The following is an 11,470-nucleotide window of genomic DNA, read 5'->3' on the forward strand; positions in this document are numbered from 1 at the left end:
CTGTCTTTTTTTGTAAGTTTTTTTTTTTTTTTTGGCATATAAGTTCTTCGGTGAATCTCTTCCCATCCCTCCCAGATTATGATTTTATGGATCAAAATCATGAAAATCTTTCTTAATATTTAGAAAGATATTGGCCCTCTGAAATCCACTCTGAAAAAAAAAGAGAATAGCATATATATATATAAAATTAGCCAATGCTGGAAACAAGTTTAATGTATAACTACAGGGAAATAAATATTTTTGATGACTTCACCATTTAAAAATCATTACTTCAGGCAATTATGAGGTGCTTTGGAAGTTGTTCAAATACACATCCTTTAAGTTCACTAGGATACATTACATTTTAAAATACATAGATACAACTGAACATAACAAGAAGCTATGGAAACATGAAGTTGCAGAGAAATAGTACAATGGGTAAATTTGTTTTAAATTCTCTTTAATTATGTTTTCATAAAAGAAATTTTAAGTATAGTAAGCAAATGGAGCTTTTTATTCATATGCTGAAATACCATAAGCTAATCATGTAGCTTGATATGAAAAAACTTAAAATATTTATCAGTATCTCTGAATATCTCTTGTAATTTCAAAAAGAATCATAACACTCAGTCAAAACTTAAATTTCATAAGAATTTTTATAATAGGCCTTGACATTTTACTCTGCTTAGGCAAAATAAATTGTAAAATCAAGCAAAAAAAAAACAACATAGCAAACCATCTATTCCTAGAACACTTTCGTAATTATGTTTGTCTGCCCTAAAAACAAAACAAAGCAAAAATATTTTGAGAATCCACTAAGTTACTCCCTTGGCATCTTATCTGAACTATTCTAAGACTCTGTCCTGAACTTTCCCAAAAACTTCACATTAATGCAAGTTTTTAATTTAGATGAAGCACTTTAACTCAACAGGCTGAGAGAAAATTTAGGGTCTAGAAAAGAATGTAGCCCTAGCTGGTTTGGCTCAATGGATAGAGCGTCGGCCTGCGGACTGAAAGGTCCCGGGTTCGATTCCGGCCAAGGGCATGTACCTTGGTTGCAGGCACATCCCCAGTAGGAGATGTGCAGGAGGAAGCTGATCGATGTTTCTCTCCCATCGATGTTTCTAGCTCTCTATCCCTCTCCCTTCCTCTCTGTAAAAAAATCAATAAAATATATTTTTAAAAAAAGAAAAGAAAAGAAATGTAGTACATGCATCAGCGAGTCTTAGAGTCAACCTTACTTTCTTTATCTGGAAAGAGATGAGAAGCTTTTATAACTTGTCAAATTTTGGCATTTTACATCAGTTATTTAATTTCACTATATCTGACTGTAACAAAAGCAGCTTTAGAATAAAGGAAAGTTTAAGTTTAAAGAATGCATTAAACAGTAACAAAAAACAAGTATACTGGGAGCAAAATATCTCCCAACAACTACATAATTAAAGAAAACAAGTAAAGGATTACTTTAAAAACTACTGGCAATATAAAAGAAGTTAATGCTTTTTTTAAGTGAAGCATACCCATCTTGTTAGAGCAGTTCTATGAAGCATCCTTCCAGTGCATTACACTTATACATGTTCATGGAAAATATCTTCAGCCTTTTTTCTAACAGAATTTATAAGAAACAATTTCACAATCAGCCTAATAACACATGAGCCTTCTTCAAATAAATCTTTTTTTATTAGCAGAGATATCTTTTGTGGACAAAGTTCTTATTATAAAGAATACTGGTCTAGCAGCAGTCAGAAAACCTAGATAGTAAAAGCCTAACTCCATCAATTATTATCAATTTGACCTAAAATAGCACAACCTAAGGGCAAAGATACTTTTATTGAATATTATATTTCTTATATACCAGACACTTTATACCTTTAAACCAGGGTTTCTCAACCACAGCAATATTGGCAATTTGGGCCAGATAAAATTCTTTGTTGTGGGAGAGACTGTTCTGTGCATTGTAAGATGTTGAGCAGCATCCCTGGCCTCTACCCACTGATGCCAATAGCATTCTGCCCCCCCTGATCCCACCCCTCCCCCCCCCCCACACACACACACCTCCCAGCTATGGCCACCAAAAATGTCTGGACATTGACAAATGCCCAGACAAGGTGGAAGGGGGTGAGGTGGAAGGGGGTGATCACCCCTAGTTTCCAATTTCTGAAAACATCTATTCTACACTTCCAATAAGCCTAGAAATCCACCCCACATATTAAGGATTTTTACCACAATCCTTAGAGACCTGGAAACTAGGGTTCAGTAAGGCTTAGTGTAGCTTTTATTACACAACTGATAAAGTGATTAAGCAAGGATTTAAGCTAGACTTTAGGTCCGACTGATTCCCAAATCTATTCTTCCACCCCACTATACTGCCTTTCTAAGCGCATTGCCTCATCTACAAAATTAGGATAATATTTATCATGCTGAACTAGGGGTTAGAGATAATATATGTGTAAATTCTATTAACCTAAAGGAAGTAACACATCAAGAATTTGGTTAACAGATCATCATGAAATACAGTGGTTCACAAAGTGTGATCCCCAGCCACCAGCATCAGCATCACTTGTGAACTTGTTAGAAATAAATTCTCAGGCCCCAACCCAGACCTAATAAATCACAAACTCTGGAGGTGGCACAAGTAATCTATGGTTTAACAAGCCCTCCAGGTTATTCTGATACTCCTAAAGTTTGAGAACTACAGATGTAACAGAATCAGAAAAGTACTGCACCAAGTGCCCCCAAACCCTGCATCCTTCTTTGCACTCAATCTTCTACCAGCTTTTAACAAATTACTGATCCTACTAGAGCTACAATTCCTATACTATAAAAGAAAAGAGGAAAGAAAGTAATGCTTACCCTATTTCTTAGGTTGCCTCTTTTTTCCTTTGCCAAATCAAACAAGCTAATAACCAGCTTTTAAGAAAAGGCATTGTTGTCCTGGCCAGGTAGCTCAGTTGTTTAAAGCATCATCTAGATATGCCAAGGTTGCAGGTTTGATCCCGTCAGGGGACATACAAGAGTCAACCAATGGATGCTTGAATGAGTAAAACAACAAACTGATGTCCCTCTCTCAATCTACCCAAATAAATAAATAGGCTTTGTTGATTAAAAAAAACCTAAACAAATATAAGACAGGGTACATGCTAGCTAATTCTGTTACATCAATTAAAAAGAAAAATATCCGCCCAGCTGATGTGGTTCAGTGGATTGAGTGTCGTCCCATGGACCAAGAGGTCCCAGGTTCGATTCCCAGTCAGGGCAAGTGTCCAGGTTGTGGACTTGATCCCCAGTAGGGGGCATGCAGGAGGCAGCCAATGGATGTGTCTCTGTCATCCATGTTTCTATCTCTCTCGCCCTCTCTATCTAAAAATCAATAAAAACATATTAAAAAAAGAAAAAGGAAAAAGATCCTTCTGGCTCAAATCCTCATTTTTCATGTTTCTAAATAATTAAATAGCCCTAACCGGTTTGGCTCAGTGGATAGAGCGTTGGCCTGTGGACTGAAAGGTCCCAGGTTCGATTCGGTCAAGGGCATGTACCTTGGTTGCGGTCACATCCCCAGTTGGGGGTGTGCAGGAGGCAGCTGATCGATGTTTCTCTCTCATCGATGTTTCTAACTCTCTATCCCAGTCCCTTCCTCTCTGTGAATTATCAATAAAATATATTTAAAAAAATAATAATAATTAAATAAAAATGTTAAATTTCATAACACAGATAAATTAAGCCTGGCAAAGCACTGTTTTCACTTTACTAAAACAAACAACAACCAAAACAAAAACAAAAACAAAAAACAGAAAAGCCCAGGAAAGACTCAGAGTAATTTATAAATATGCATTTGAAAAATAAATACCTAAAAATCCAGCTCAGTAATATCCCCCAAATTTCATTTAAAAGTAGAAAAAGTTTTCAGTTCTATTTACTCCCCAATCAGTTCAGAGTAATTAGAACACTCAAAGATTCTCACTTATTCATGAGAACAAAATCATTTTAAATAGAAAAAAATTGCATACATTTTAAAGCAGTTGTTTGCATCTTTGAATATGCATGCTATATTTATAAATAATTTTAAGAATACATCTGATTTGAATACTTAATTCAAATCACAATGCATTTCCTAAAATCTTAAATAATTGCATCCTCTTTAAAAGATCAGAAATATTAAACATATAAAAATAGAATGAGAGAACCTTATTGTATTTTAGCCTGAAAATTTACAAAAATCAATAAAGTTCAAAACTATTCTGAAGGGCTTTCAAAATACTAAATCAACTTTAAGTTTTGGATAGTGATTTAAAGCAAAACATCGGTCCATGTAGCATTAAAGAGAGACACAAAGTGAGAAAGTGTTTTAGACAACTCAATTTTCCTATAAGATGTCAAAATGCACAGTTCAATTCTACAACCTAGATTTGGACCAAAATATAGCCAGTTTTTACAACACATAAAATGTTAAAAATCACATAATCAGATAGTTAAATATATAATTAGTCAGGGCACCAATCATTTTGCAATGCCAAACAAATAAGCAAAATAACCCTGATAATCAAGTGCTTCATATTGAGGTACTGTGATACAGCTGGGAGACCAGAATAGGCAAAGGGGAGAAAAAAATTATTATTTTTTTAAATATATTTTATTGATTTTTTACAGAGAGGAAGGGAGAGGGATAGAGAGTTAGAAACATCAATGAGAGAGAAACATCAGCTGCCTCCTGCACACCCCCTACTGGGGATGTGCCTGCAACCAAGGTACATGCCCTTGACCGGAATCGAACCCGGGACCCTTCAGTCCTTAGGCCGACGCTCTATCCACTGAGCCAAACCGGTTAGGGCAGAAAAAATTATTTTTATGGATACCATAATAGTCTTTACTACGCAGATCTCAAGCTTATTCAATCTTCTCCATACCTGGTAAGAATAAATGAAGGAAAAAAATCCTTTAGCTCTTTCTTCCAATTTCTAGGGCCTAAAATTATATTGAGAATCTTGACTAAATGTGAAAATGGGACACAATAATACAATAGTTTAAAACTAAATTTAAATTCCTATGCTGTATTAATGCACTGCCAGATTAAGTGTAAACTGTATTGTAATAAATGTAACTGGCATTCAAAGTTGCAGAACTCCCCCAAAATCTGAACTTAAAAAGAAATGCTAAGAAATATACCTTTTCTGCCTTTTCTGATAAACAGTTTAGATAACTCTTGTATCATGTTTTCTTTCATTTGAGGCAGAGATTACTCTTTGTGAATAAAAATATACTTTAACTGATCTATCTTTTACACTAAAAAAAATTTAATATCATAACATTTCTATCCTAAAACTTCCACTTTAGTGTGCCAGCAAATACTTTTTGATTAGCATAATTAACTTGTTTGGTCAATAGTATGAGTAAGCAGAGATTTATATTCTATTTATGATGAAACAGCAAAATTACAGACATGTTACATATATATACACATATATTCAAAGCTCCTAACGGAATATTCCCTATTTTAAAAAATATTCAGAGCTTGAATCAATTAATATTCTAACATATCCAAAACAGAGGAAATTCAGTTATGATCACTGCTTCTCCCATTAGTGAAAATACAAATAATTTCTAATATATGGATAATCTGAAATTATAATTTTGAAGAGAAGCAGATATCAATTAAGTACTTACAATGTGGCCGGTACAATGCTAAGTGAATTACTTGCATTATCTCATTTATTACTGAAGAAAAACTTTATGTGACTAGCTACCATCATCCCTATTTTACAGATTAAGAGGCTTAAGTAACCTACTCAAAGTCATCCAGACACTAAGGGACAGAGCCAGAATTCCAACACAAGGCAGGCTGGCTCCAGAGTGTATACTGCCACCATAGAATCTAAAATGAAACAATGTACACATAATGTGTAAATAAAACCACTACTCAATGTTTTAATGTAATTTAAAATAGATTTAACCTTATTTAAAAATTCTAAAACAGTATCTACCAAGGTAATCTCTTCTTTAAAGAGAAAATAAGTTGCCAGAACCGGTTTGGCTCAGTGGATAGAGCGTCGGCCTGCGGACTGAAAGGTCCCAGGTTCGATTCCGGTCAAGGGCACGTACCTGGGTTGCGGGCACATCCCCAGTAGGAGATGTGCAGGAGGCAGCTGATCAATGTTTCTCTCTCGTTGATGTTTCTGGCTCTCTATCCCTCTCCCTTCCTTTCTGTAAAAAATCAATAAAATATATATTAAAAAAAGAGAGAAAATAAGTTTTTAAGAAATATTATGGTAATTTGTTAACTGTATTTATTTACCTGTATATACAGAATATTCACACACTTAAAAATTAGATACACTGTCCATATAGATTCACTCTTCATATTTTTGGACAGTGAATCTAACTTGTAAGTGTTTGAAAATTCTGTGTACAAGTTAAGTATTTATTCTTTTGCTGACAGGTTCAGCCATCTGTCAATATTCTCAACACCAAGCGTAATCCTAGTAATCTGAAGATGCCCACCCATTTCTTAACTGCCAACTGTTGCAAATGAAGAGTATCTGCCTTAACTATACTGGAATTAAATTAAGACTTCCCATCCAAAATTATTTTACCCCCTAAATTATGTTTATTCTTTTTATATTAATATTTTTCCAACAACCTTATTTTTATTCTTGTGCAAATTATATTAAAAGAACCAACTTGCTAATATCTGTAACCAATGAAAATTTTTCAAAAAATTAGGGGATAAACAGTCAAATCCAATACACTAATTTCACCTTTCCTGACAAATCAAAGCATTTTACATTAGTAAGTGCATATATTCAATACTTCCAAAGAGACTTATAATTCACAGACCAAAATACTTTTGACCATCTAGCAAAGATGGCATGTGGCTGCATATGGCTTATATGAAAGAATTATGATATCAATTTACTCAATAAATGCTTACCAACTTAAGTCTAACCTCAACATTACTGATATCCTTGATAGCAACTGCACTAATTTCAAAACTAACAGATAAAAAGCAACTGTAAAACAGAACTAGGTATTTACTAAAATCATTACTGACCCCAATCTCACAAGGTGATACAAATGTCTTAAATCACCATCCTTAGAACAAATCCTAACACCTCCCTTAATGAATTCAGTCCACAAAAGAATTCTATGACTATACTTAAAATCAAGTTTATCTAAGAAGGGGGTTGGGGGAAGAGAAAGAATAAGAATGAGGGTTCTATGAAATAGAAAAATTCAGAATCTAATGGAGTCTTAAAAAAACAAACAAACTGATACCAAATAAATTTCTTATACTACATTAATAACATATATTCTGGAAGCTAAATCCTTATAGTACAGCCAAGACCTAATATTTCAAATAAGTAAAAAACTGTTATATGCATACACACTTCTAAATCTCTCTTTACAAACTCCAATTTCACATATAATATTAATATAAAAACATTTCCCATACTTTTGTCTTACTAAAAAGGCTGAGGTAAAAATTTAAAAATAGAATGTTTACTGAGTGTCAATTAACGTTGAAACTTTGTGAATTGATTTTCCCATAATAAATACTCCTCCATCAAAAGTCACTGAAGTGATTACTTCTTAAGGGCCTTAAAAATTACTTAAAAGTATTAAGCTATCACCAAATGAAAAACAGCAAATGGGGCAAATCTCAAAATAAGAACCCTTGAAAGAAAGAATTGAAGACTTCACTTCCAAAAAGCAAGGAATTTTGCAACATTAAGAGGTTAGTACATTATGTGTGGTTATTAGGAAAAAGTAGGTAAATTACTCCACACAAAAAATTAAAATAATATCCCCAGCTACCATTCTCATGTTGTTAAAATTCTTAAAGGTAATACACACAAATGCAACTTTCTCTACTATCTTTGGAAAACTGAATTTAAAATTAAGGTGGTTATATCTCACCATATTTTATCATAGTATTCCTTTAGCATTTTAGTACATCATAAACAATGTTAAGCTGCATTGATGACAACTACTGTGCAAATATTTACAGTAGACAGCAATAAAATTCCTTTTTCCTTATATTGAATCATATAAACTGTAAGTTACTCAATCCTTTGAGATGCACTTTATTCTTAAATAATCTATATGAAATAAAGTTTGTCAATTATCACATAGCAATTAGGTGGCCCACTTATGTTGTTTAGGAAAGAAATACAACTTGATACATAACAGTGTAAAATAAAAGTTGTGAGTAGAATCTTAAAAAAAAACAAAACTCACAATACGGTCATTTTAGTAATCACTAATCTTAAGAGATAATACAGCTAATTTCAATAGCTACTGTACTCTCTACAAGTTAAAAATATTTCCTATGAAGGTTACTATTTGAAAAGACACAAACTTATCAAACAATGAAAATACCAGAAGCCTCAAGTTTTCATGAAATCTAAAGAGATTAAATAGTTTATAGAGTCATGTTCAGCACTACTTTCCAGACTAACATTAAGAATAAAACCCTGCCAACAAATTATTTTTAGAATAATTCAATTTTGCAAAAATCTTTTACAATTATGGTCTTCAATTTTTCTTTGAGAAATCACTTCACTGTTAATCTTTATCAACTAAAATACTCCAATTGCTACTTTCATAAAAGAATTTAACTTTCAACTGGCTAGCTGTTGAAACAGATCCTACAATCTGCCAGAGAAAAGCTTCAATGGCCATTTTAATTCCCACCCCCCCCCCCCCCACAATAAACACAAAACACTAAAGTGAAACCAAGCAAACCAAAGTTTTTGTATATCAAAATTATTGGAAGTGGAACTATCCAAAAAAAGCCCTTCACTGACTTTTTCCTAAGTAATTTTTTTCATATCAACATTTGGCTCAATAAAACCACAACTCTAGAAATTAAATGTTATTAGTCATTTGATGCAATATTTGATACTGCTTTCTATGCATTCCATAACTAAATATACAGTTTTAGAGAAAGTTTTAGAGAAAATTTCACACATATAGGCACACATGCTCTGAAATGAAAGGAGAAATAGCCAACCACCTCACCACTCACATATAAATACCGGGTAAAATAATTTTAGTTTTATAATCCTAATAATTTTAAATCAAAGTACAAATAGCATAAACGAACTTTGTGTACCAAAAGGCATTCTATACGTTTTTTTGAATGGGCTTTTTTTTAAAAGTTAAACATTTAATTAATTTGTTCTTATATATCTAGATGACTGTCAATGACACACACATTTGAAATGTTACAAATCAGAAGAGTTTTCCTACAACTAATTATTTCTAGGCAAGTGGGTCAAATTCAGCCTTAATGAAGTTCTTCAATTAATGCAACCTCCAAAATTCCAATTATCTTTTCAATATTATTTTTAACTTAGAAAACAACATTTTGAGTGTTGTAACGCTATTTTTTCAAGAACTTTCATCATTTCAAAACAAAACCTGGGCAAAATTAGCTGTGCACATTTATGTGAAACTACATATCCAAAGGAATATAACTTCTTCAAATATAAAATGTTTTCTTTAAAAAAAACCTTCCCCATAATATTTAGCAGGACATATACACGTTAGTGTCATTCTACCTTAAAGCAAAATGTTTACTGACATTTGCTAAAATCATTTTTACTAAGAATACTCCATTAGCACTTAAGCAATTACATAATTTTAACTAACTACTGTCCACTGCTACAATTCACACCACCAAATTTTTGGCCTTAATCGAATGTTTCAGTCACCTCAAACCAATAACTTTATTCTGTTTTCTCATGCCTTATACACTGGCCTATCAGTAACTCTCAATCCCTGTGATACTTTCCATTCTAAAAAAAAAAAAAAAAAAGGAGGGGCTCTATCCCCATCCTTGATCAAAACCAGTTTGTTATATCTGAAACTGCAAAGATTACTGCCTTTTGATAACCACTATCTGTTCTAAGTACAAAGGCTTAACTTTTAGACAATCAAAACTATACACTACACCCTTAAAATTTCTTGGGCTTCTGTCTTATTCAACAAGCTGACTCAGTAAATTTAACACTGAAAAAAGCTAACATACCTACCATCTGAAAAGCAGGAGAAATCCACTCTCACCAGCATTTCTGGTTATTAGCTGGTAAATTATACTTGACATCCTACACGAGTCAGGGTAAATTTAAGGGATTCAGAAAGATGTCAGAGGGCCTGAAACCTAAATAAGGTTGAGTAGCAATTCTGGCATCACCATACTTAAATTTCAAGTGAGAACTTAAGTTTAATCTTTGCAATCACCATTTGCTACACACAATCCCTTGAACCTACACATTATTATCTGGGATCAAAAACCACTCAATCTCCATTCTATTAGGTGTAACAAGAGCACTGAATATAAAATACTACTTGAACTGCAAATTTCATGCTCTATCCTACATCACCCCATCAGGAGAGAAAAGGCAAATTTAACAAAGATCTAGGAAGAGCACCTTCTGAGGTATATTATGGCACTATTCACCTCAAAGGACAAAACTTCTACATGCAGGTCAAAGTTGCCATTAACTTAGCTTAAACATGCAAACCCCACTTTTGCCCTCCCATGAGCACCATATAGACTGCAAATGATTCTGCTTCTAAAATTATGCAAATCAGCTCACAGCTCACATTTTTTCAAAAGAATCTATCAAGGCAACCCAGGAAACTAAGCACAATCACTGCAAGATTCTGATGCAATATGCGTACGTGCAACACTAATTTTCATCTTAATCTGGTCTTATACCCTTGATCTGGGGCCTCCAGCCAAGATTTAATCGAAACATGCTCGACCTCAAAGCGCCTACTTTTCTGTTCATTTCGTGGACCGGCTCCCCAAGCTCCCTCCTCCCTAAGAGCGCACTGTATTCTGCATTAACGGACAATAGCCTTTAGGGAAGAGACCCCGTAGATATAGAGACCGAGAAACCAACCGGTGCCTTGACACTTGCAACCAGGCAAGCGTCCCGTCTAGCCGAACACATCCCCAGGTTGAATGCATTCAAAAGAGACACAATATATATATATATATACATTTTTTTAAAAATCTAGAAATTCGACCGGGGTTCAGTGCAATAGTCACCCCAACTATGGCAATGTCTCGCCTCCGTCTACTCCCACGTTCTAAAGGGAGAGAGGGTGACAGAAAGGCACAGGGGAGCCGCCGCAGAAATGGATACAGGTCAAGTCTAAGTCGAATCCATCCTCTTGGTATCTCCTTTTGTTTCTGCTAACGATCTCCTTGATGATGGCTGTCATGTCTGGGAGCCGGTGGCTGAAGAAGAAGGAGGAGAGAGACGGCAGGAGCGGCTGGTGCGAGGCTTCTTCTGCAGGATGGAAATGGCTTTGGACTTGGCGTCCGTGGAAGCCCCTCGCTCGGCGGCCGCGATGATCAGGACCGCAGCCGGGTACTGGCTGCTGCAGGGGCTCAGTATTCTGCAACGTCGGCAAGAAATGCTTTTCTTCTACGCCCGATATCTGGGCGCCCCAGCATCGTAATGGGGAAAAAACTGAACAG

At 34.5% G+C, this 11,470-nt stretch overlaps 2 protein-coding genes across 4 annotated transcripts in view; one reads left to right on the forward strand and one right to left on the reverse strand.

Annotated features, from left to right (window-relative positions):
• PTEN (phosphatase and tensin homolog) overlaps positions 1-11,456 on the reverse strand; it is an 83,087-nt gene extending 71,631 nt beyond the window's left edge. For 2 of the 3 annotated variants that reach the window (XM_006096633.3, XM_023760479.1), the window contains exon 1: positions 11,133-11,334. In XM_006096633.3, coding sequence (XP_006096695.1) covers positions 11,133-11,211 — 79 coding nt within the window. In that variant the 5' untranslated portion in view covers positions 11,212-11,334. Of the gene's footprint in view, positions 1-11,132 lie in introns of all 3 variants that reach the window. The other variant, XM_006096632.1, reaches the window with a different exon arrangement.
• Positions 11,293-11,470, forward strand: part of KLLN (killin, p53 regulated DNA replication inhibitor) — a 2,639-nt gene continuing 2,461 nt past the window's right edge. The window contains 1 exon segment of the mRNA XM_023760514.1: positions 11,293-11,447. Within this exon segment, the coding sequence (XP_023616282.1) occupies positions 11,293-11,447 (155 nt within the window).

Source organism: Myotis lucifugus, unplaced genomic scaffold, assembly GCF_000147115.1.
Source record: "Myotis lucifugus unplaced genomic scaffold, Myoluc2.0 scaffold_184, whole genome shotgun sequence".
Lineage (NCBI taxonomy): Eukaryota > Metazoa > Chordata > Mammalia > Chiroptera > Vespertilionidae > Myotis > Myotis lucifugus.